The sequence below is a fragment of the Leopardus geoffroyi genome, chromosome C3 (assembly GCF_018350155.1).
Source record: "Leopardus geoffroyi isolate Oge1 chromosome C3, O.geoffroyi_Oge1_pat1.0, whole genome shotgun sequence".
NCBI classification, from domain to species: domain Eukaryota; kingdom Metazoa; phylum Chordata; class Mammalia; order Carnivora; family Felidae; genus Leopardus; species Leopardus geoffroyi.
The window spans coordinates 21,470,582-21,497,658 of record NC_059338.1 but is presented as its reverse complement, the minus strand read 5'-3'; the positions used below and the strand labels follow the sequence as shown (position 1 = coordinate 21,497,658).

At 37.3% G+C, this 27,077-nt stretch overlaps 2 protein-coding genes and 1 long non-coding RNA gene across 8 annotated transcripts in view; 2 read left to right on the top strand and 1 right to left on the bottom strand.

Annotated features, from left to right (window-relative positions):
- Positions 1-12: 12 nt before the first annotated feature.
- RO60 (Ro60, Y RNA binding protein) lies at positions 13-26,607 on the bottom strand. 3 transcript variants are annotated; one of them, XM_045456130.1, is made up of 10 exons: positions 26,494-26,607; positions 22,146-22,219; positions 16,005-16,604; positions 11,064-11,284; positions 10,418-10,564; positions 10,026-10,163; positions 9,134-9,250; positions 8,704-8,817; positions 8,280-8,426; positions 13-6,478 (listed from the first exon to the last, which is right to left on the bottom strand). In XM_045456130.1, exons 2-10 carry the CDS (start codon positions 22,150-22,152, stop codon positions 6,326-6,328), a joined length of 1,644 nt encoding a protein of 547 aa, XP_045312086.1. In that variant the 5' UTR covers positions 22,153-22,219; positions 26,494-26,607; the 3' UTR covers positions 13-6,325. The 3 variants fall into 3 exon arrangements, with proteins under 3 accessions (XP_045312086.1, XP_045312087.1, XP_045312088.1); XM_045456131.1 differs by lacking the exon at positions 22,146-22,219 and having other exon boundaries at positions 26,494-26,599; XM_045456132.1 differs by lacking the exons at positions 16,005-16,604; positions 22,146-22,219; positions 26,494-26,607 and adding an exon at positions 15,520-15,996.
- Positions 7,201-8,477, top strand: LOC123586748. The gene is made up of 2 exons (XR_006706921.1): positions 7,201-7,245; positions 8,298-8,477. It is a non-coding gene; the product is annotated as an uncharacterized LOC123586748 (long non-coding RNA).
- Positions 26,199-27,077, top strand: part of UCHL5 (ubiquitin C-terminal hydrolase L5) — a 41,172-nt gene continuing 40,293 nt past the window's right edge. For 2 of the 4 annotated variants that reach the window (XM_045456134.1, XM_045456133.1), the window contains exon 1: positions 26,199-26,850. In XM_045456134.1, the coding sequence (XP_045312090.1) occupies positions 26,400-26,850 (451 nt within the window). In that variant the 5' untranslated portion in view covers positions 26,199-26,399. The other 2 variants (XM_045456135.1, XM_045456136.1) reach the window with 2 other exon arrangements.

Sequence of the window (27,077 nt, the reverse complement as noted above, 5' to 3'; positions counted from 1 at the left end):
TAAAGACAATTATTTGATGTGCATAGAGTTTATTTGGTGTGTCTATCAATTTCTACAATACAGTTGACTAGAAACCGTTCCCGCAGTGTGTGTCTGTACCCCATGTCTAAAATGATGTATTCAGTATGGCATTTTGCAAGGCTAGAAAAGGAGAGAAAAAAATTTCACAGTATTGGTGAAAACTTTTATCATGAAATAAATTTAATTCTTTAGTATTTCATCCATTTTCTATCAGAAAAACAGCAAAATTACATTGTTAGGTATATTATTTACAGTGAAAACTTGGAAGACTCAACAAAGCATCAGTAAGTTTATCAACAGAGCTAAGAACCCTCCCACCCCCCTTTCCAGGGTCCCTTCCTTTGAAATGAAACTTGTAGAAATCAAACTTTGTATCCTTAAGCACCAGCTTGACAATTTAAAGTTTTCTTTCAATTTTATAAAATATTCCTGCTTTGAAAGGCAAAGTGAATGTAAAAATGTGAATGTAATTAAACAAATCACTGGCCTGCATACTCTTTATTGCAACAATTGCAATGTTTTACAATGTATTCACTTCTTTGAATGAATTTGCTTATAGGCTTGAAACAGTATTTGCCTTTTGTTTTCAAAAATTCCCTCAAAAAACTAATCATTTTTGAAACTGTACACCCTTATTTTTCATTCGTGTTTAAATATGCAGCTTGGTCCTTGGAGATTATGTTACATAAAGTCCAGCTTCTTGGATAATTTGTTATACCAAACAATAAAAAACCTTAAAACTACCACAAAATATTAGTGATGTTAACAGTCATGTATGTAGAACTTATCAGTGTACCCAGATTATCCTATTAATAGGTGCTTAAACTACTAATGTACAATCAGGTTATGAAACTCAACAGTTAAATTTCCATTCATTATGCAATGAAAGCTCTAAAGACCCTCAGAGTTCCTGTACTTCAGAAACACTAACACTATTAAGGCATTACTTAATGAACAGACCCTACGGAAAGTAACTAATATGCCTGTTGGAGAGCTAGTCATATTTTAAGGCAGTCAGAAGATTCATTTTTTTCACTTTAAGGCTCTTACATACTTAAATGTTATTCTATGCAGGCATTATTCTGTGTAATTTAAATAGTAAGTGGTCATTTATGGAAATCAAAGCCTTTATATAAAGCAAATGGACAGTTTCGAACTAGATTGTAACACCCTTCCCCCAACCAATTTTTTTAAAAAGAGGATTTCAATCCCTTTGGAGAATTTCTTCATTATCAGAAGCTGGAAATAAAGTTAGAAAATGTAACTCAAATGCATTACAAAAGCTTTGTTTAGTCATACCAAGACACATTACGTATAGTCCATATTTAAAATAATGGAGCAACAGAAACATTTTTGATTACTATTCATTGTGTAATATTTTAAACTTAATTTGGCTGTATATAGATTCTAAAGTTTACATTGCAAATAAAGCCTAATAAGTATTTTAAACATAAGTTTCAATATTCATCAATTTTATGTGGTAATAATACATAAAATAGCAAGGTTTTACCTCATTTACTACCTCAACAATCCAAGTGTTCATTAAGTGAAACCAGCAGAAATGTAGTTAACTTACCATTTGTTTTGTTCAGTTTTCTAACTGAACTTCTAAAAGTACAGAAATCTAAATATATTTTAAAATTAAGTATCAGTTGTGTTCATAAAGTTAATATGATACATGGTGGTGCTAAATTAAATAGAAGCAAAGGGAAAAATCTCTTTAGGCTCAGAAACAGCTTTTGTGTATTTCCATTGTATTTACAAAATTCATAATCATTGAAAATAAATGCCTTAATTGTAGTAATAGGATGTTGCAATGTAACTCCTTCAGTTTATTTTTCTACCAATTTCCAATATAATTTGACACTTTCAGGGTTTAGGAAAATGTGTCACATTATAATTTTATTCAAACTGTATGCTTAACTACATTAAATTTCTACATGAAAAAATATTACCATAGAATTTTAAATTAACTTCCTAATTTTTCAAAAGCAAATAAACTTACCAATTAAAGAAATGTTAAATGTGAATACAAGTTATTTACAAGATCTTTTATGCTACAAAAGATGTATATATAAGCTCAGTGAAGTACTTCGATGAAAGATTTGAAAGTGATCGTTATATGGAAATATGAGCATGGAGATGTGCTCAGAGTATTCAGTTAATTATTTTTCTAAGAGCAAATTAGATCTATAATTGCAAACAATGGCTGAATAATCTTACCCAAAGGCCACAAAATTTCTGCAAACATCTAACACGAAGGATATACAATGTAACTTGATTTGGGGAGAAAACATACTTATCCAATTATTGTTCCAAGAGACCTGCCCATTATTAATTTGAAAAAATATGATCTTAAATCTATATTGAGCAAATGGAGATCTGCAAAAAGATTCATCCCAAACCTAACTATGTGTGATTTTTGTGTCATTCATTTTATTACCCACGTAAGAGCAGGATGAGAAACAGAGGACACAAATGTGAGAACAAAGTAATTTTAAAAGAAAAAATGAGGTATAAAACTAATCTTCCAACAAATAAGATTAGGGAGCAGATAATAGGAAAATACTAAATAAAATCTGTACAGTAAATACAACTAAATTCATAGTGTTATCTTTTTTTTTTTTCCAATTCTTTCTTGTGTGTATTTACCATGAGCTCGTATGACATTTCTCTAGAGAGGATACTGCCTTAACCAGTCACCCCAAACCTGTGGTATACAAGAACAGAAATTCATTTTTGGTAACTTACTGTAAGGGCATCACTTTTTAAGACATTTTTATTTGTGGGTATGAGATCTTTAGGTCAAATTACGGCACTTCCAGTAAGTGATCACAATGATTTCCCTTCAATTACGGTTTAGATGTACTTTTAAAAATGTTCTGCACTGAAATGTCAGATCCTCTGACTCATTCAGGAATTGTGCCTTAAATTTCCAGAACGATCTTATATTATTTCTGCAAAATCTCATAAAATGAAGGGAAAAGCCTGACGAAATTATATTCTATCATTTGTGGATTTACCTGTTAAAAGATTAATCAAATGCTTATTAATAGTTTCTTCACTTAGACTATAAGTTTGTTCTTCTAGGTCTACCCAGGTGAATCTGAGACTGGGAATATGTTCCTTTCTCTTGACCAGAGAATACTGACTTCTTAGTCAACACTCACCTTCACTGTAAACGTTTTTCTTTCACATTTTCCCATTCAGAACAGGAAATTTGTTAAAATGACAAATTATTGAGCCTACTGAATGATTTTTCTAAACATCTGTTCAAAATATGTTAACTCCTGTGAAGAATGCTTTTAATTAAAAAAATTTCCAATTTGTATTGCAAGCGCTCCTCCTAATTTAAACTTCTATATAGATATTAAATAGTTGATTCTTCTAAGATCCAATCATCATCTAGGTTACATTTTAAAGATAACAAAATTGGTAAGTTAAATTGGTTGTCTACATTCACATAGTAAGTTAGATAAAGCAAGAGGTTCTAAAGAGGTAACACTAAATTCCACTCACTGGCATCTTCCTCACTAATGTTCCCATAAAACTAAACTAAATAATATATAATAGTGTTAATGGAATTTTCAGGAGGTTTCAATTAGGAACGGTAGGATTTTAAGATTAGTTTTAGTTTCACTAATTACAACTATATCCTGAAAATATTTACATATTTTCTAGGAAATAAAGTTTAGTTGTTTTTCTTAGGATTGATTTATTTTAAAAGCCACATTTCCGTAAATGTTAATGTAGCAATAATCCTAAAAGTAATTCAGAAAATAAAACTTCTTTATCACTTGAGTACATTTTACTCATAATGAGGTAAAGTTTTAAATTTTTTTCTATAGGACTATGTTATATATAGCAACACAAGTTACTAATTAAGACATTAATTGTGCTTGAGAGTTACTATGAACTATAAAAGTATACATGTTCACAATTTGTGTTTCTACTACTAAATCAATCATGTATATACATTATTTCCTAATACCTAAAAAGATAAAAGTCTTGAATAATTTTATGTCACCCATTTTGTAGGGAGATGAATTCTGGAATGGGAATGAAGAGCCCAGATTGCTAGATTTAGTGCTCCAAAGCCATACTCTCTTAGACCTTGGATCCCTAGGCTACAGATAAAAATTAACTTTTAAAAATTTCTAAGGTTTCTTCCAGCTCTAAAATTTCATGATTTGAAAATAAAGTTACCTTCTATAATGTCCTCCTTTATATTTTTTTTCTTCCCTAAATCTTACCCTAATCCAGTTAATTGTATGTATCTAAATATTTCAAAAAGGTGACATCTAATCTTCTCTGATGGACTGAATATTACTATTAGCTTGTGAACACCTAAAAGCACTATATGACCAGTACATAACTGAAGGAAATAAACTTTTATGCTTTATTCCAGTTAACATTTCTATTAGGAATAAAGTTAGATCATGTTGTCATTTTTAATTTAAGATCTTGGGTTTACTTTGAAACTCCAAATACTATTATATACTAGGCTCTTTAAACTTTAAATTCAATCTGAACATATATTTTAATGTATCAAATGTAGCTAACACCTTACATCCAATGCTTGGCAGAGGGTTAAAAACAGAATGACACCAGAAGCAAAGTATAGAGGTGGTGGTGGGGCGTGTGCACTACTTTGCTGACCAAAAAAAATCTCAGATAAATCATACTTGCAAACTGCTACCAGCGGAATGGCTATGTAATAGAGCCAGCATTAGTATGTCAAGTAAGTTTGAAAGGGACCATTTTCTTGTCACTTCCAGAGCCCAAATTTCTTATAAAACAGAAGATCTCTTCACAAATTCTAGAACTACTAAAGTTTCCCCTTGGTGCTCCAAACAAAACCTGTAATTCCTAAGTACACAAAAGGCCATAATTTACATTTACTAGTCTGACTTTCCCATGACAGTGAGAAGAGCATTATAAATCCTCAATAAATCATTATTATGAAAACTGCATAAATATTGAAATTTTATGTTCTCTTAAACAACCATGATATAATTATGAGCAGAGATATTGGCATTTCAATAGGTTAAACCACCCCAGAAAGAAGGGACATTTGCTTAAGAAAATAATGCACTTTAGTGTAGTGAAAAGGTTTATACACAAATAAAATAGAAAAAAATTTTCTTACAGACTAGTGATAATGTTACTCAAAAGTTGACTTTCAAACCTGAAAGACCTAGCTTGCTTTATTATTTTTTTTACACTATCAAAAAAGAACGTTTTGTCACAAATGAATGGACAAAAAGATATGTCACTGACATGTTTACAATTAGGAAATATCTAAAACCCATTTACAATTGGCTAAAAAAATAAAGGTAATTAGAATGATATTTATTTTAAAGGAAAAAGCTAATCTGGTTATAGTTGAGAGTCTAATGGTCATTACTTTCAGATTTATGAGTGGGGAGTTAAATGATTAAAACATTGTATGTCCTTTTCATTTAAGAGTGTGAGAAAAAAGTGTAATCACATGTGGATATGTTATATTTTAGCAAAAATTGTGAAGTCATGCTCCACTCACAGCAATAAAATGCACCAAAACAAACAAAACGTAAACCAGATAGACCCTCACCTGACACAAACTTTATAGTCTCTTCTCAGGGGTCTCCACCATGTTTCTTGTTAATGTTAACAATCCTACAAGTGTAAAAATATCAGATTCAAAGTATCTTTTTCATTGAGTATGAAAGCTGCTATTTATGTGATCTTAGAAAACTCCAAGGAATCTGTAAAACTCATTCATAATTTAATCAAATGTCTTTTTTTTTAAAACCCCTTGGTATAAAAATTTACAGATGAATTTCATATTCCATCACAGTTACATGGTCCAGTGCATTTGAGAGTATTTGGACATTACCAAAGCTGTCCTTTTCCAATGCAAACATTTAAGAAAATTTTAAGCACTTCTCAAACAAGTGACATGATGTGGAACTACTTACACTTTTGGCTCTTACTTCTTTTAAGTATAAATGTAATTATTAACCACAGCAAAACTGTTTGACTATTTTATGGTATCTATCAATAAGAAGTTCTCTGTTAGACAGAAGGAGCTACAGTGTATGCTGAAGCTATTTCCCAAGAGCTAGTTTAGTAGACAGAACTTTGGGCTCATCTTATTTTTCCTTCCTTTTTGTTTTTGTTTTTGTTTTTTGGTAACATACGCACATCCTATACTATCATCTTATCATCACTGGATTAAGTAAGATCAGCTGGGAAGTAGCTACATATTTTTAGCGAGATCACTGATGGCAATGGACCTCTTAGATCATGCTGGTGCTTATGGTTAAATCACATCTAATGTGAAATTTCGAATTACATCCAGAGCTCCGGTATCAAAGCCACACATATCCAACATGCCTCTATCATCTGGGTCTGCAATGGTAAAACCATTTGATGTCATTCCACAAACAATCAATTTAGCTGGAATGTCCATTTTCTGTAGGAAGATCAAAATACATATTAAAAAATTCTATGCAAGCAAAAGCAAATAACCTCCAAAGTTAAAACACTTCAAATTCTATCTAGCTTTTCATTACAAAGTCAATCTTTTTTTTTTTCTCCAGAAAATCTGTTCATCTTTCAGTCAGACTCTGTGATTTCAGAAAAACAAAAAATAAAATTGTGTGAACAATCTGCCTGAAATTCCTGCTTCTGTTCTGTGGGCCAGAGTACATTCCTGAGCAGCCTAGAGACTTTCTACTTATGAAACTTGTCAGGATTATTTGGGGGCATCAGATATTTTTACCAACATAACAGTGGGGCCAGTGTGTGTGGGTATATGTAAAGAGGTATTTCCTGATGATTAACAATGTTAGATCTATGATTTTATTATATATATAACATACACATGTCACATGTAAGACCCTGTTCTCTATAGCTATAACTTAAGGTTAAAATAATTGATTTCTGGAGAAAACCCAACAATCACTGAGTATGCACTATGTCAGAAACTATAATTAGCTCTGTAAGTAATTTATCTAATTGTTATAACAACTCTAAAAGGTAAGTAGTACTACTTTTTTTAAAAGTTTATTTATTTTGTGGGGGGAGGGGTAGAGACAGATGGAGAGAGAGAATCCCAAGAAGGCTTCACGCTGTCAGCACTGAGCCTGACGCAGAGCTCGAACCCACAACTATGAGATCATGACCTGAGCCGTAGTCAAGAGTCAGATGCTTAACCGACTGGGCCACCCAGGCACTCTGGTGAGTAGTACTATTAACTACTAAGACCTATACTATAGTAGTAATATACTACTATGACATACATCAGTTAAATAATTTGCTTAGATCCACAATGGGTAAAAGAGACTCAAAACCCAGGCTGCCTTGACTCCAAATTCTCTTCTCTCACTTGTTCTCATACTTATACATCAGAATCCCTAGGAGAGTTTTGTTAAAACACAGTCTGGGGGCGCCTGGGTGGCGCAGTCGGTTAAGCGTCCGACTTCAGCCAGGTCACGATCTTGCGGTCCGTGAGTTTGAGCCCCGCGTTGGGCTCTGGGCTGATGGCTCAGAGCCTAGAGCCTGTTTCCAATTCTGTGTCTCCCTCTCTCTCTGCCCCTCCCCCATTCATGCTCTGTCTCTCTCTGTCCCAAAAATAAATAAACGTTGAAAAAAAAAAAAACAAAAACAAAAAAAACACAGTCTGACTCTCCAGTTTCTGATTCAGCAGGTCTCCTATAGGGTCCAGGAATTTGCATTTCTAACAAGATCCCGGGCCAAGCTGCTGGTAGGAAAAACACCTTTTGAGAACCGGAGCTCTTCAGCAATTTGTTTCTTTTTCCAGTCACACTAGCCATAATTCAAGTGCTCAACAGCCACATGTGACTAGTAGCTACCACAATGGATACTGGAGATAACATTTCCATGATTTCAGAGAGCTCAGTTGGAGAGCACTGATTAGAAAAAAGAAGTAGCCGTAAAACTTAAAACACAGATTATAGCTTTGCTTTAGTTTTATGTCGTCCTTTAACAAAACTCACAAATGATACTTTATTTTGATTGTTACCAAAAGCAGTTTAAAGAGGATGTTTTTAGTAATGTATAGAATTGGAACTAGTTGAAATAAATCATGTATGTATAGCCAATACTTTTTATTTCAAGTGCTGCTGCATTCAGAACTGGCGTGTATTCCTCTACAAAGCTATAGACTTATTTTCGGTATCAGTTTTTGGAAAAACAGTGAATATTTGAGAACTGTGTCTTATTTTGGGATGAAAGAATACTTAAAATGTTACCTTTCGATACTCCCTCAGAGCAACAGCAGGATGGACACTTCCAGCAAAGGTCTCATTATCAGTGAAGACAATGAAGACATCAGCAGCTGTGTTTGTCATTTGAGCCCAGATCATTGGAAGAGAGCAATCAGTTCCACCTGCTGGGATCTAATGCAAAACAAAAACATGGATTAGAATAAAAGTGCCCTAGTTTCCATACTGAGATGTCTGAAATAATTAAATATTTAAAAATACTATTTTTTACATTATCACTTTACTTAGAGCCAATACACAGACCTTCTCAAAGTGTGTATTTTTATTTTGTGCTCATGAGAAATTGAGATGAAACAATTTGTTCTCATGAATTTACTACTATCAGTCACGACATCAATATAAGATTATTATATAACACATGTTAAGTAAACTTAATCAAACTGTTCTTTACCTGATTCATAGCCATTAAAACCTGTTGTAATGTCATATCTGTAGTCACTGGACAAGGTACCATTTCATCTGAAAAAGCAACTACATAAGAATCTTTTTCTGTTCGTGTGACAACCTGAAAAATTCAAAGGTGGTAAGTTTTAGCAGATTAGGGTAAAACAAATACAGTATCTTGAATTTCTTAAAATTCATCTTTGAAAGCTTTATAAATATACCTACATTACCATATGCATACAGTATACTCAAAACTTTATTTTTAATTATATTTTGATATGAAGTATTTAACTGAAATAAAAATGTGCCAAATACAATGAAATGACAGAAACAAATGAAAATATAATCCTTGATCATTATCTACCTTCATAGTTTTGTCCCACATTAAACATTTTTTAGGGTGGCAAAAATCCTGAAATAGCCTTAGGGGTTCTCACCATACACATTGCTGCTGCAACTGTGCTAGCGTTGAGCACACTGCCCAAAACTCTTTGGTTCATCGATGCACTGACATCGACAGCCAGCAAGAAACGCTTTCCAGTAGGCTCCACTGTCTAAAGAAAACCAAAACAAATAATCATGAAAAACAACCATAGAAATTAAAATTAAATTTCTAAAACTCGCATTTACTTATCTTTCACTCAGACTTCTAAGATAACAGGTCTTATTTTTGATTTACCAATTGACAAGCATTTGAAAATATCTGGCCTTTTTTTTTTTTTTTTTTTCTTTCTTTATTTTTGAGAGACAGCAAGAGGGAGACAGAATCCGGAGCAGGCTGCAGGTTCTGAGCTGTCAGCACAGAGCCTATTGTGGGGCTCGAACTCACAAACTGTGAGATCATGACCTGAAGTGAGATCAAGAGTCAGATGCTTAACCGACTGAGCCACCCAGATGCCCCTAGTTGCTACTATTTTGCTGAATGGCCAGAATATTTTAAAACCAAAAATTTTAACTTATGGCTTTAATGTAGGATTTTCAGTCCTAAAAAAAAAAATCACTTCCCATAAAGACAGAAGAGATGCCCTACTGATTAACAGAATGACAGAGGACCAAGTCAAAGGACTCTACAGGAATAAAAAAATTTAAATTTGGTATTTCAAAACTTATCAAAATGATAAGATAATTGGGTATCATCCAAAGGTGAGGAGAAATTCTTAAGCTTACAATGTTAACTATATATCCACATTTACATGAACTATGGAAAAACACATGAATATCTAATCAAAAATGGTTAAACTATAAGTATCATCTTTAAAATGTGTTTTTATAAAATATATGAAGTCCGAATTGGGTCATTTGTTATGAAATGAAAAGTCAAACCATTACCTTAAATGTTTTATAAAAAGCAGTATCCAGAGCTTTCAAAATTTCTTCATCAGGGAGCCACTTCAGTTTTCCTCTGAGCCCATGACCTGTTTTATAAGTTTCTGATGCAATTAAAACATGAAATGGATGTATGCGAGCCTAGAAACAAGACAGAGACAAAAAGAAAATCAAAAATCAAATGAAAAATACTCATTATGTCTTTAGGTTTTGTTATTGTAGCTAATAAATAAGTTTCATAAAGAAAAAATGAGGACATATTAATCTTAGATTCCAAAGTCAAAATGAAATTTGGTATGGTAAGTCTCAGAACACCTAAAACTCTACTGACTACAGTTCCAAAACTTAGGTGCTGACTTTTTCAGTTAGTAGTAGCTAACAAAGGCAATACTTACCTTTTTTAACAGCTTTTCATTACACAGTTTTTCACATACTAAAGATACTTCTGAATTTCCTGGTTCAAGCACTGAATTAGCAGTCATCTTTCCTAGATTCCTTAGTAATGCAGTAAGAGGCATTTCTTGTAACAAAGCCTTCCATACCTATTGCAGTAACATAGATTGAAATGTAAGGAATTGAGAGGAAATGAATCAATATGTTAACTGTATAATATTAAGAATATATTCTTTAAGGTTTTCTTATGGGGTTCAAAGTATTTCTAAAATAAAAATTTGTGTGCATTGGTCAAAGACTTATCAAATTAACTTGCTCTTCACTAGAGTAAGAAAATGAAGTCTATTTTATGAAGGAATCACATAGAAGAATTTTATTTATTTTTAATTAACAAGGCAAATTAACCAGCCTTTCTGAAGCAGAAATAACACTTAACTGAATGCAAACTCCATCTGGACATTGTATTAAGTGTTTTAAATAAATATTAACCTCAAGATATGTTTTAGACTTTTGTTAAAAAGAACTGAATGTATAGTTATCCATATAAATCACATGTCATAAATTACTTTTATACATAGCATAAATTTTAATACCTGATACGTATCAAATTACTCATGCTTAATCACATGCATACTATAAGCCACTTACCTCTTTAGACTTTAAATGATTTGTTAGAAGATGTTCCCTAACTAATCTATGCTCTTCTATTAGATGAATGACTTCCAGTTCATCTTTTGTGCGTTTCACTTTCTCTACAGCCTCCAGATACTTTAATAATTTTTCAGTCTCCACAGAAAGTGCTTTTTCTTTATACAATTCATGGACTTCTTTCCAGCCCTTTGTAATATATTTGGTTACAATAGCAAGTCCTTTAAGAAAATAAAGAAGTCAAACAGCATGAGAATATGGTATGGGATATACATAACTAGACACAGAGGAGCTTAACCTTTTAAGCTGTGAGGCTGCTTTCTGTGATATAACAAACACATTCAAGCCAATGGAGTCAAATGATTTTGCTTATTCCATCATAATTGTTTTTTTTTTTTTTTTTTTTTTTAATTTTTTTTTTTCTTCAACGTTTATTTATTTTTGGGACAGAGAGAGACACAGCATGAACGGGGGAGGGGCAGAGAGAGAGGGAGACACAGAATCGGAAACAGGCTCCAGGCTCTGAGCCATCAGCCCAGAGCCCGACGCGGGGCTCGAACTCACGGACCGCGAGATCGTGACCTGGCTGAAGTCGGACGCTTAACCGACTGCGCCACCCAGGCGCCCCCCATCATAATTGTTTTAAAAGAAGCTCTGGAGAAAAGTCTCTTATACCATTAGTCATTTTACGATAAACCTTTTTTTTTCTTTTTGAGACACCAGCATTAGAAACTTGGGTAGACAATACCTATCTCAGGTTCACAATCTCAGAAAATTCACAAAAGTACAGATCTGTCTCAGTTAATCTCCTTTCACTTGTCCCTTTCTGCTGCTAAATAAATAAGCATTTATAAATAGCAGAGGTAAGTGGAAGTGGACAGTTAGGTAGGTAATTTGTAATTTTTTAAAGATAAAGTATTACAGTCCAAATTTAAAAAAGGAAAACAATGTGTTAATTTCTTCTATAAATTCTTAAAAAAAAATTCTTTTAATGTTTATTTTTGAGAGAGAGAGACAGCGTGAGTTGTGGAGAGGCAGAGAGAGAGGGAGACACAGAATTGGAAGCAGGCTCCAGGCTCTGAGCTGTCAGCACAGAGCCCGACGCAGGGCTCGAACCCACGAGCTGTGAGATCGTGACCTGAGCTGATGCTTAACTGACTGAGTCACCCAGGCGCCCCATCTTCTATAATTTCTTTTTTTTTTTCAAATTTTATTTTGTTTCCATTTTCTGATTTTTATAAATTTTTTTTTTAACGTTTATTTATTTTTGAGACAGAGAGAGACAGAGCATGAACGGGGGAGGGGCAGAGAGAGAGGGAGACACAGAATCAGAAGCAGGCTCTAGGATCTGAGCCATCAGCCCAGAGCCTGACGCGGGGCTCGAACTCACGGACCCCGAGATCGTGACCTGAGCTGAAGTCGGACTCTTAACCGACTGAGCCACCCAGGCGCCCCTATAATTTCTTTTAATAGTTGAAAGAGTTCTTGATTGCGAGGCTGAGGAAATTTGGGTTCTAGCCTACATTCTGCCAATAGATGGCTGTGTGATCATTCCAGGCCTTAGGTTTTACTTCTGTAAAATGTGGAAGGGGAGATTTGAGTTATCACACTCAAAAAGGTCTATGGGGTAAATGTTGGTAAAATAAACAAATGGAACAGGTTATATAATAAAGAGTGGTTAAGACTATGGGACTAGAGGGTGTCTGGGTGGCTCGGTCAGTTAAGCGTCCAACTGCTGGTTTCCACTCAGGTCATGATCTCATGGTTTGTGAGTTCGAGTCCCACATGGACTGATAGCACAGAGCCTGCTTGGGATTCTCTCTCTCTCTCTCTCTCTCTCTACCCCTCCCCTGCTCACACATGCTCTCGCTCTCTTTCTCAAAATTAATACATAAACTTAAAAAAAGAAAAAAGACTGTGGGACTAGTGAGTATGTCCTACAAATGTTTTAGTGAAGTTTTGGCTTAGTGCTGCCAAAAAGGGTATTTTCAAAAGTATCCAGGATAGGTATTTTTATGTATCTTCTGATTTTTTAAAAGTGATATTAGCAAAGAATTCATTTTTTTTCTAAAATATTGTGCAGGCCAAGTAAAATCCATCTCTAAGGCAGATTGAGCTTAAGTGTTGTCCCTAGTCTCTAATTTAAATAATTTGATCAAAAGTCAACATTAGTATGTAGAAACTTGTAAAGTACTGTGACTTGTTACCTTCCAGATTTTAGTACAAAATCTTGTATTGCCTTAAATTACTAAATGTTTCATATGTAAGCATGTCTTCTATTTTGTCTTTCCAACTAAAATAAAACTTTCTTAAAGGCAGTCTTCTTATTTTTATCATACCCAAATTCTATGGTGGCCACACAGTTAAGTACACAATAAATACCTGATTAATTAAATCATATTTTGACTTGTTTTATCTGTTTTAAATACACATTTCGGTCAAAATACTAAAATTTTACTTATTTGGGGGCACCTGGGTGGCTCAGTTGGTTAAGTGTCCGACTCTTGGTTTTGGGTTGGGTCACGATCTTGTATTTCTGGAGTTCAAGCCCATCCATGTCAGGCTCTGTGCTGATAGTGTGGAGCTGGCTTGGGATTCTCTCTCACTCTCTCTCTTTGCCCCTCCCCTGCTTACTCTCTCTCAAAATGAATAAACTAAAACTTTTTTTTTTTTAAATAAAATATTACTTACTTGGTGGCTTAGAGTTTGATTCTAAATTCTTTTCACTCTGAGAAGCCTAGGGATCTCTTATGCCTGAACATACTGTTATGACCGCCAGATTTTAAGTATGAGTTCTGCCCTCAAAAAATTTAGAATTAAAGAATACTGTCTGTGGGAACACGTTTAGGAAACATTTACTAATTCTTCATTTTATAAAGACCAAGAATTCAAAACCCAGTATAACCATTTGCACAAATTCAGAAACCAATTTTTCCAATTAGAACTAGCACTTAGGTCCACACCACCATCTGGTGTCTCAACAGACAAATAAAGCTGGATCCCTACATTCTTTTCATACTGAATCAAAAATTTAAAAGTAAAAAATTCAAGCATGAATATTTTAAGGAAAAAAACACAGGTAAATATTTTTATGACTTTATGTTGGAAAAGGCTGCTCTAAATCTAACACAAAACAAAAATCTATGAATAAAAACACGTAAGTTTCATTACATAAAAATTCCAAACTTTAGTGTGCCAGAAACACCAATCAAAAAAATTGACAAAGAAAAAAAGGGGGAAAAGTGCATGATAACATGTTATTAATTCCTAAGTGTCCCAAGTTCTTAGAACAGTGCCCATCCATAGCAGGTGCTCAATAAACATTTGTTGAATGAATAGTGACTATCAATATTAAGAACAGCAACTCAATGGATAAAAGGGCAAAAATACAACATGCTCCGCAACAAATTACAAATCAGCAGCAGCACATGGAAAGATAAACTTTTGCCCACAAACACAAATTCAAGTAAGGTATAATTTTTCACTTATCCTATTGGCAAAGATTAAAAACCACTGGTAATAGTCACTGTTCAAATGTCAGGAAACTGGCCACTTCTATATACTCTTTGTGGGTTTAGTCTTTATAAAAATATTTACGTTATACACATTTTTTCTCTGTATTTTTGTAATAGTATGAAAACCCAGAAGCTACTTAACTGTCTTCAATGAGACTAAATAAATTATAGTGTATTCATTCAATGGTATATTTGCAACTATTTCTACTGACTTGAAGAAATACCAATCTGCTTTTAACTGAAACAAGGTCTAGGGGCACCTGGGTGGCTCAGTCGGTTAAGTGTCTGACTCTTGATTTCGGCTTAGGTCATGATCTCACAGTTTGCAGGTTCAAGGCCCACACTGGGCTCTGTGCAAACAGTGCAGAGCCTGCTTGGGATTCTGTCTCCCTCTCTCTATGGCCCTCCCCTCCACCTCAAAATAAATAAACATTAAAAACAAAACAAACAAAAAAACCCAAAGGAGGTCTATAAAAAAATTTTAAATAAAACAATGTATTTTAGGAAAAATCTGGAGTAATATACAATGTATATAGTAATTTCTTTTGAGAGGCAGGATTCTACTTTCTGTATTATATTTTTATGTATTATCCAGCTATTTAAAACAAGCATGTAATTTCTAATAAAAAAACCAAAACATCCAGGTGTTTGTATATGTAAATATTTGCAACAATTTACTGCTTAAATTTCATTTTAAAAAGTCCACGCATAATAAAAAATGATAAATTAGGAATTCACGAGGAGCTGTCTTTTCAAGTTTCATTTCTGGTATTAAAAAAAGCAAATTTTGGACATGTTGATTTTTGTGGATGCTTATACTTTACATTCTTCTTGCTCAAAAGTTTTTATTTCCCTTCTAAGAAGGACTAAGTAATTAGCGTACATCCAACTAACTTCTCAAAAGTCTCTTCCCATAGACATAGAAAACTGCCCCAAGTTACCATGTCCCCTGGCTGACTGCTTGGAGACAATTAACATCCTGAATTGTTAAGTTCAGCACTATTTCAGGCAGCCTTTAGGTTCCATGGAACATATGTCCTAGGAAGACAGGGAGGGAAAGAAAAATCTTAAGGGGCTGGAACAGTACAGCCTGGCTATCTGCCGTCTACTGGCTAGGAGCCGCTTCGCTTCCTACAGCTTTCATCACGTCCATGCTGCTGTCATAGTCCGTAATCACTTGGGTAAGCATTCTAGCTAGCACAGTGACACTGTGAGATCTAGAATATTAAATTAATCTGTAAATCTGTCATTTGATTCTTGATTAGTAATGTCCGGATTGCCTGTGGTAGGTGTTTAATTCCAAGGTAGTATTAAACATTTGAATTAGTCAACCAATGTGTTTTGAGAATGAAAGCCTGTTTCAAATAAAATATTTCTATTTATCGGTATTTGCAACTTCCCCCAACCCAAAGGTTGTTATGCTTACCTTCATTGGAAGGTTTAAGATGTGACAATCTTAATAGATCTTTGTGAGACCAGCCATTTCTTTGTTTGTACTTTGTAACTGCCAGAGCAAGGGCCATGCCCCCCTTTTCATTGTACCAGTCTGCTATAGCCTTCCGGAGGGCACGACCCCACATGCCACATTTCATGCTTTCCTTTAGATCTTTCTTAAACTGGATAAAAGTAAACAGATGTGTAGGAATGCGACAAACTTCAGAAACAGCTTTGAATGCCGCTTGTTTTGTGCTTATGTCGGAACACTGGGAACAAATGGCAAGTGCGAAGAGCATAGGCTCTTGCTTTGCCGTTCTGCCTTCTTGACTAAATGACTTTATTTCCTGTATCACTTCACATCCTCTGCCGTCTTCAATCAGTCTAATTAAAGCTTCAGCATTTTCAAGGCCCAACTTTTGTTCTTTGATATAATAAGTCCCACCTTCAGAACCAAAACATAAGAACCGGTGTAGTCGATTCATATCAGTGACTTGCCATACATATCCATCCTCGGAATTGGTTATCTGCTTCTCATTCAGTGGTTGCATTTGGCTCACTGATTCCTCCATTCTTCTGTCTTTTAAGAAACCTATCAAAAAGCAAAATGTTATTATAGTTAGAAAGAAATAAAATTATAAGAAGGAATACATTTATTTTTATTTTATTTTTTTATTTTATTTTTTTTAAAGTTTTTTTTCAACGTTTATTTATTATTTTTTTTGGGACAGAGAGAGGCAGAGCATGAACGGGGGAGGGGCAGAGAGAGAGGGAGACACAGAATCGGAAACAGGCTCCAGGCTCTGAGCCATCAGCCCAGAGCCTGACACGGGGCTCGAACTCACGGACCGCGAGATGGTGACCTGGCTGAAGTCGGACGCTTAACCGACTGCGCCACCCAGGCGCCCCGTTTATTTTTATTTTTGAAAACATTTATTAATGTATATTTTTTGAAATCTGTTACAAAGTCTATTAACTTAAAAGCATTTTTTAGGCTCATTAAGTGGTAGTATGATAACCAGAAACAACAAAGAGGTTATATTTTGGAGGTATAAGTTTGTTGCGTCAGAGACTACGCAGGCAATTTAGCATGCAGTCTGAAGGCCCAGAGAGAAAATAAAAAGGGGTAGGGAGAGCAGCTGTGGTAGCTGAGGCTAAGAAAGGTCTTACTCCCTGAATAACTGCATACACAGTTTTGGTTGCATATCCGACATCCGTTCCTTCCTTCCCCTTTCTTCCTGGCAGTAATGTCCTTTAGGGGAGGCTAGACCTTTTTCCAGACCTATGGGATGAATCTTGATTTACTCTAAGCCAGTGGTTCTCAAACTCTGTGTGCATCCAAAGTAACTGAATTGCTACTTAACATGCAGAATTGTGTGTTCCACCCACCACCCACAAAGTTTCTTTCTTAATTTAGTTTATGTCTGGGGTGAGGCCTACACATTTGTACTGATCACAAATTCTCAGGTAATGCTCGCATTTCTTTTGCCATGTGACAAGTATAGGGGATGGGCATCTAACTGGCCAGTGTGCAGTAAGTCTGCAGAGAATACTTCTGAGGTTTTCTTCACTCTTAAAAGGGGGCTTGGGCTCTGACTAAGAACGCTCCCTTTCTACCCTGAGACATTCATTTAAAGTGATGCTTGGAGTGTGGCAACTATCTTGAGCCACAGGGGAGCCAGTTTAGGAAGACACACTCATTTATAAGGATGGTAGCACAGAAATAAAATTAGAAGGAATCTGGGTCCATGGTATCATCGAGCAACCTGGAAATGCCTCACTTAGAAATTCTGTATCCTTGCATCTTTACTTAGAAATTTTGTATAGTTAGGCCGTTTGTAAGTTTTCTGTTACCTGTAGTTGAGAACATACTGATTAACATCCTATTAACTGTGCTCATTTGTAATTTATGTGATCAACTACCTGTACTTTCTTCCTTCATCTCTAAAGCTACTAGCTGTATGGCAACAATATCGTTTTTTATCCTCCTAATGGAACAACCACAATGTCCACTACTTTATCAGTCCACTGCTACTCTAACTATAGTACAGCTGCCTATCTAGATGCCCCAAGTCTCCTGTCTATACCACTATAGTGCACTGGGTTTCTCCCCGTGACAAACAAAACAACACGACCAGAAAATAAAGCTCAACCAGCATTTATTGCATATTAGATGTAAGACACGAAAGAGAGCCCTGTTCCACTAAAGGGATTTTTTTAAGTGTTTAAGAAAAAGAGTGTGTGTGTGTGTGAGTGTGTGTGCACATGTGCATGTGGGGGAGGGACAGAGAGAGGGGGTGGAGGAGGGAGAGACAGAATCCCAAGCAGGTTCCATGCTCAGTGCAGAGCCTGAAGAAGGGCTCAATCTCACGACCCTGAGATCAGGACCTGAGCCAATATCAAGAGTCAGATACCACAGAGCCTGCTTGGGATTCTCTGTCTCCCCTTCTTTCTGCCTGCCCCCTCGCACCCCCCCCCATTATCTCTCTCAAAATAATAAACATACGAAAAAAAAAGTCAAACACCTAACTGACTAAGCCATCCAGGTGTCCCTAAAAAGATTTTTTTTAAATGTTTTTCCCTGCCCTCAAAAAAAACCCACATTCTCGTCAGTGAGGTAGAAATATACATATAATACAAAGCAAACTGTAATTCAGTGCTCTAATAGAAGTGTACTGAGAGTCAGCAGAGAATAAAATAATGTCTCAATAATACAGGAAGACTTGTGCAGAATAGGCAAACTGAAAAACTGGTATATAAAGTTTGGGGGAATGTATTCCAGAAAGGGATTTCTGAAATCTTGCTGTCTTTAGATTTTAGAAAAAGAACTAAGTATATTGGCACAGCTGTAACGAAACATTAACTGATAAGGTAGTAGTAGCTTAAAGGGCAACACAAGGTAAAAGAAATTCTGTATTTCTTGTACATCATCATAAAGATGGTACAAGCTTAAGCACGTTTATATATTGTAGAGAAGGCTTAAGATGGAATCCTCGTGAATATTAACAATTAAGAGCTAGTGAGAAAAGGGCCCTTTAAAGGAGAAAGAGAAGGTGGGGTACACAGACTTAAAGTGAACCAGGGGCAGTGGTATCACGGACCACAGGGAAGAGAATTTCAAGGAGTCCATAGCTGTAATGTCAAATGCTCAGAGATGAAGTAAAGTCTGGAAAATGACTACTGGATTTAGCAAACAGGAGTGAATGAAGAAGGGCAATTGTTGTAGAATCCTGCAAGAAGGAGCCTGAACAAAGTGAGATTAGGAGGGGCGCAAGGGTTGCTCAGTAGGTTAAGCATCGGAGTCTTGCTTTTGGCTCAGGTCATGATCTCACAGCTGTGAGATCAAGCCCAGCAATGAGCCCAATGTTGGGCTCTGGCCTGGGTAGGGAGCCTGCTCAAGATTCTCTCTCTCTATCCCTCCCCCCACTCACACACCCTCTCTAAAAATAAGTAAGTAAGTGAGATTAGGAGTATGCAAGGAGGGAGGCTTCACAAGTGGACTACTCTTTTACAGAAGCATAAAGGGAAGGTAAGAGAGATGAGAAGACATTGAGGTTGAAGTGGAATGGTTCAATTTGGAGTGGAAGACAGTAAAGGATGTAACCAAGGGGATGAGATCACTAAAAGAAGTCAAACAGAATAAGCTTTAGAGCATCCAGGTTGAGACTGGCCTACTGACAGCAAGAGAGACATCTCTTTCACTAAGGGTGTAGACAGATTTGAGAAAAGAGAGGAATAAGGAGATTGAGGGAAGTCTGGCAGGTAAGGGAGCCATGAGGTTGGGTCTCAGAGAGGGGAACACATCATGATATGGGGATAAATGCATGGGAGAATGGAGAGCCTCACATTTTGAAGGTGACTGGGGGCAGGGGACAGTAATTTGAATTGTGCTGGAAATAATCAGTGTCATTATGAGGCCTAGGCCTCAGATGGTGTCACCGTGTAATGATCATATTATATTAGTCATTAGGGACTGATTTACTGAGTGCAGCATAGGCTGAAACTGCTGCTGCAGTAATGATGCTTCTGCTATTTATTCTTACCCCCTCTTTAACATGGCTGTTTAGCTGCCTTTTAATCCAAAAAACTTTTGAGAAGGATAAGAGGCTTCTCAAAGACTGACACCTTAACTGCTAATTCCAGTAGAAAATTTTCTATTATTTTGACCTTTGCACTGCATTTGATATTGCTAGCCCCATCTTCAGCTTTTACAAAAATACCCTTGGGTAGTACTTTCACCTGGCTATTGCTGCTTATTAGTTGAATAATATAGAAATGATATTCAATATCAAATTATGCTAATACAACAGCGTTCCTGAACCAAAGCCCAAGAAGTGTGATTTAAAGGTCCCAATTCAAATCTTAAAGTTCTTTCCTTTATTATTTTTTTGTCAGCATGTCTGGCTGGTATCTTTAGTTCCACTAAGAGCAGGGACCGGGTCTTAGTTGTGTATCTCTTCTCTGAACCTAGGATATCACTCTTAACTAATTAGTAATATATATTTAAGAATAATAGAGCAATATTAAAGTAATTTTCTGAACCATCTAAGAATTATGTATGATTGCCTTTTCTTTCCTCTAACATTTTTTTTTTTTAATTTTTTTTTTTTCAACGTTTATTTATTTTTGGGACAGAGAGAGACAGAGCATGAACGGGGGAGGGGCAGAGAGAGAGGGAGACACAGAATCGGAAACAGGCTCCAGGCTCCAAGCCATCAGCCCAGAGCCCGACGCGGGGCTCGAACTCACGGACCGTGAGATCGTGACCTGGCTGAAGTCGGACGCTTAACTGACTGTGCCACCCAGGCGCCCCTAACATTTTTAAAAATAAGTCTCAACATGTGCAATTAAAAATACAATTCAAGCCTTTAAGATAAATTCTGTAATTAGAAAAAAAGTACTATATGCAGTAAATGGATATACAATAAAAAATAATACATGAGAAGTTATGAAGAGGAAGTAATGAATACTAAGTAAAACTGTCTTTTGAGAATAGTATTTCTTTGAAAGTTTTTCTAATGCATTTAGTATCAGGTGTAAGTGTCTTGTTGAGCAAGCAGCAAAATGAACTTTTAAATCTAGGGAAGATGCCTAAGAAAAATCCCTAAATGTAATCCTTGTAATCTCTATCATAAGAAACGTAGTTACTTATTCATAGCTGTGTCAATGGAATCTTATCCTTGCATATATTAATGACAACCATGAAGACATACCCTTTCAACATTTTTACAGGAAAAAATGCCCAGCTTTTCACATGGTTCTATGACTATTCTTTCCAGGATGCAACATAAAACAGTGGGACAGATTGCATGAATGGCCCCTCTCTACTTGCTTGTGTAAATTTATCAGACTCAAAAATTTAAATATGAAAAGCAGAATGGCAGTACTTCTAAGCTACTCTCCTGGTACCTGACTGCTGATATATAAATTAACTTTAAAATTGTCTAGGTGGTAAGACAGCGATATAATAAAGAGTATCTAGTTTTTTTCTTGGCAGAGCTTCAAAAATCCTAGGAATTTCCAGATTGATAAGTCTTTTTGTTATGCTAATGTGGTGATTCATTCTGGGCTTCAGGATGGGGGCTGGTCACCAAAAAGACTAATCATTTGATTAGAGGGTTGGAATTTTGGGCCAGATCAAACTCCCAGGAGGGCTGTAGGGCCCAAAATTGGGCTCAACCACACAGTCAACCAATCATAACCAATCATGCCTAGTAATAAAATCCCATATACAAACTCTGAATATCAAAGTTCACTGGTGCTTCCTAACTGGTGAACAAACTGATGTGCTGGGAGTGTGACCAGCCAGGATTCCACACAGAGGGTATCCCTCTCCTGCCTCCAGACTTTGGCTTATAGGTGTCTTCCATTTGGCTGGTCCTCAGGCATATCATTTAACTGTAATCATTAGGATAGCGTTTTTAGAGAGTTATGTGAGTCATTCTAGTGAATTATTGACCCTGAGGGGGTTGTGCGAAGCCCTGAATTTGTAGTTGGTTGCGTAGACTAGAGACCCTACTTATAACAGGTGTCTCAAGAAAGGGTAGTCTTGTTGGGGATCTTGCCCTTTAACTTGTGGTGATGTAGGAAACAAAGGCAGAAGAATAAAAGATTAAATTTCCTTATAACTTACAGGCCATTGACAAGTCCTCAAGACAGGCAGATTGACATTCCTCTGGGAGCTCAGCTGCCTCGATGTTGACTTTGCTAAGGGCAAAAGGCAATCTTATTAGCCTGACCCCCCAGAATCGTATGTCTACTTAGCATATAAAAACTCCTTTGGAAACTTCCTTTACCTCTACTACCCGCACCCCCCCCCCCCCCAAGATATATCTTGGCAATCATACTCCAAGCTTATGGTCCCCTGATAGATATCTGAAGGGTCTCATTACTGAGTTTTTACTAAACAGTAATAAATGACCTTTTCCTAACAGCAGCTAGCCTCTCAAGGTCCTGGAAACCTTGTTTCCAAAATACCTTCGAGACTAGACCCCTCCTCCCCTGAAGATATATAATCAGTCACCCATGGCAACCCCAGTGCAGCTCTTTCTGCCCATGGGTCCAGTCCCCGCGTTTTAATAAAACCACCTTTTTGCACTGAAAACATCTCAATAATTCTTTCTTGGTTGTTGGCTCCGAACCCCAACACTTCAAACCGCATCAGTGGGATCTTAAGCTAACTCTGGAACTGAACTGAACTGAACTGCAGAACGCTGAGTTTGCGTCAGAGAACTGGGTCAAAACAGACACCAAAGGCACAGGGACAGTAGGAAAAAAAAAGATAAACTGCACTTCAACAATACTTAAAATCTGTGTTTCCTCAAGAAAGTGAAAAGAGATCCCAGAGGATGGGAGAAAATGCACGCAAATCATACCATAAGGAACTTGTATCTAGAATATATAAAAAACTCGTAACTCAATAAGATAATAACCCAATTAAAAAACAGGCAAAGCATCTGAGCAGGCACTTCTTCAAAGATGTACAAATGGCCACTAAATATATAAAAAGATGCTGAATATCATTACTCATCAGGAAAATGCACAACAAAACTGAAATGAAATCCCACTTCACGTTCACTAGGATGGCTACAATCAAAATGACAATAATAACAAGTGTTGGTGAGGAGCTGGAGAAATTAAGACCCACATACATTGTAAAACGAAGGATCATATGGTAACTCTATATTTAACCTTTTGAAGAATTGCCAAGGTGGTGAGGGGTTTCTTTACGGGGTGATGAAGATGTTCTGAAATTAGACAATGGTGAACGCTCACACTGAGATACAGAAACTAAAGTGACTCCATGAACTGTGTTTTTGCTCCTTTTCCTGCTTCTACACTTGCTAGGACCTGCACCCCACCTTACACACGCTTTACACTTCTAGTACAAAAAATGTATTCCCTTTCTGTAAGGGCCAAGGAGCTAATGATTTCTTTGGAGTCTTCCAGCACAGGTCGGAGTGAAAGAGCAAGGTTGCAGACACTGACTCCAGGCACACTGCCGCCAGATCCCTGGCTCCAGGGCACAAGTGACTTATGGAGGACACCTGAGCACTCCTCGTTCTGACCAGTTTCTGGACGCCTGAGAAGACATATGGACCAGACCACAATCCTTAATAAAAGCACCGGAGCCCAAACAAAACTGAGACTACTCTACTCTCCTTTCTGAGTCTCTCAGATAGTCTGTATCTGTCCCCTCTCTGAATCTTCAATAAACTCTGCTCTCACTTGATGTCTATCCTTCCTAAGGCCAAGGATCCTCTTGGCTGGTCCTGCAGGACTCCTTCTGGGTCCATGGACCCAGTCTGCCTATGTCAACACAAGTCTGTGAATATACTAAAATTCACTGTATTGCATACTTAAAATAGCGAATTTCATGACACGTCAATTCTATCTCCAAAATCTGTCATTAAACGAAAACTAAAAATTGGCTATATTTGGGAAGTTATTTAAATAGACATTCAAATGATATTCAACTATCTATTTAACTATTTATCTATTTAACTATTTATCTACTTAACTATTTATTTATAGGTATTTCCTATATTTGTCTTTAGAAAGCAATTTGAGATACACACAGATTTATACAGTATCTTAATTTCTCCTCTCCCCAACTCCAATCATCTCCCTCCTCGGAGCTTAAGCTCCACTGTCAGTGATTTAGAAGGCAGTTGGGCAGTGAGTGAGGTCAGAGCCTGGTCATCAATCCACTCCTGAATAATCAAGTGTTGTAAATCCAGATTAACAATTAAAAAAAAAAAAAAGACAGTTAATTCTTTGGGTTGGGCTGTCCTATCCAGAGCTCTTAAAGCACACCATTCTAAAGACTCTAATATAGCTGAAGTTATTTTAAACTTCTGTAAATTAAAATTTGGGGAAGAATTAAACAGGTCACAGTATTTTTAAAGGCATAGCCACAATTTGAAGTTGGTTGTGGACATTTTACACATTGCCCACTTCTTTCTTTCTTAATATTGACTGCAAAATCAGTGAATGCCAGTAATTAATATACAAAATGTATATTGTATATTACAATATACATATTGCCTTGGGCACTGTCGTATGTATGTAACAGCAGTTCTTTCTGCTTTGTATTCATTAGACCAACGTTTACCGTTATCTTTTAACAGTACTAATAATACAGTGTTTTTGAGGATTCTTGTTTCTCTTGAATGTACACATCTGAATATCTTTGCAAACTCTCTTGACTGTTTATTACTTGAAAATGTTTCATCCCATGAGGTCGAACAAGTTTTGCAGCTTAACCGTTTTTAAATGAGGTCAAAGCTGATGTACACCTATGAGAGAGTGCCAGACAACTTAAAAGAAACAATACTGCAAAAACTGGGGCCACAAAGTCAAACAACTATCATTCAGACTGCTGGTGTACCTGAGTTGATCATGTCATGTGGGATGCAACAAAAAGTGGTGAGGACCTGTTGCAAACCTGACAGCATGCCATCCCGAAGGCGTGCATCTTCAGCCAAGTGGTCGCCATGTAGTATGCACTTTGTATTACCAAACCTTCTCATTTTCCTCAAAGACCCAGAAATCTGGATTTTTTATGCAAATTTAGGATTAAATGTGAAAATAAGTGAAAAAAAATTTAAACTCCCTTTCTGGTTACTTCTAGGCTGTGTAAAGGGCTAATTTTTCAGTTAGGGGGGGTCTTTCTACCACAGCCACCAAGTTCATAAATAAATGTTAGTTATGATGTATTTATTCAGCACAGAAAACACTTTCAAGTTCATGGCAATATCATAGATTAAAAAATAACACACATTATCACAAACAGCTATGGACTCCAATGACACTCATTCTAGGTATGGTTCATTAAGGAAATACAGCTAGACTCCTGTGCCTCACAAACTTTTTCCTGTCTCCTAGGGACAAACTTCAAAAGTTTCAAATGAAAACAAACAAACAAACATTTTATACAAATTTTGATTTCTACTCCACAATATAGCCAGGCCTTTTTTTTTTTTTTTAAAGTAATCTCTATGCCCAACTTGGGGCTCTAATTTGCAACCAGGAGATCAAGAGTCTGATGCTCTACCGACTGAGCCACCCAGGCGCCCCATAACGATGCTTGCTTCAATATAAAAACTGTTCTGTTGTTTCCCTCAGTAATATCTGTCATGTTAATTTTGTGGCTTCACCTAGTCCATAACACAGGGCTCGCTAACTCCGATGCATAGGACACCTGTTTGTGAAGCAAGGAATCAGTTTTGTCTACTAAAATATTTTTTTCTGGAAGCCAAAGGCCCTTCTTGGAACTCAGAGCTTTAAGGAGTGATGCATAAATACACATACTCTTAAAGATTTATAATCTTAACAGAGGTCTGCTGAACGAGGGCATTTTCACGGTTTAGCGAAAATAGGCATTTTTGGTTTAACTCCTTTAATCTTAGAAACATTACAAATGTTCGATTAATACATTACGTTTTTTTCAACCTAATTTTCTTTTAGGCATCGCATCCCCTTACACTTGTCTATCGTCCCCACGGATTACAGAACAGATCTCACTCTTCTCGTCATTCCCTCGAGGATAAATTCGCCTTCTGTCTTTGCACCAAAATCCCTCTTCCAAACCCCAGAGCCGGGGCAACGCCTCCCGGCGCAGAAGCCGCGGGAGGAGGAGGAGGAAGAGGAGGAGTAACGCGGGACCTCCGGACGCTGGCCTGTGGGAAGCTATGGAAGCACAAGCCGGAGCGGTCCGGGATTCGGGAAGGGCCCACCCTCGGGAGCGTCTCAGCCTGGCCAAGCGAGGTTGTGCCCACAGCGATGCTGGTTTCGTTACCCAGCAAGGGCAGGACGCGGAGGCAGGGCGGTGGAGAACGATGGTTTGGCGAAGTGTCTGCTCCGGCCTCGGTCGCAGGGATGCGGGATGAGGGACATGGAGGATGAGCTAAACCTTGCGCGTCCCCGGGGCTGCTCAGACCGCACAAAGGGCCCCAGTCGGCCTCCCGCAGTTTCCTCACCTGTGCTTGCCGGCCGACCCTCCGAACCCGCAGCGCCACTGGGAGAAGCCCTGCGAGGCGCGGGAAAACGACTAGAAGCTGCTGCAGCCCTTAGGGCGGTAACTGCTCCAACTCCACCAACGCCGGGGCCTGCAGTTTCGGCTCCCGGTAACGAGCCCCGCCCCTCTACTTTTGCCCCGCCCTCGCCCCAGACTGGCGAGGATCCCGGATGTTACCTCCTCCGGCGTACTGAGTCCCCGCCCTTTCTTCTTAGGCCCCGGCCCCTTCCGAATCCGCTACGGGTCCTGCACGGCCTAGGAAGAGTTTCACTGTCTCTTGGGTGGCTAGAGCGTCCTCCCGCGCTTAGTCGCGCTGCAGGTGACGGCGCCCGGAGGCTGTCGGGAAGTAGGCGGGGTGACGTGGGGTTGACGAGCTCAGCGGCGGGTTTGCCGAGATCAGTGCCCGGCGGCAGCTGGTGCGGGGGGCGGCCGGAGCCTTAGGTGGAGCGGGGCGGTGTGTGGCCGGGGCCATGACGGGCAATGCCGGGGAGTGGTGCCTCATGGAAAGCGACCCCGGGGTCTTCACCGAGCTCATTAAAGGATTCG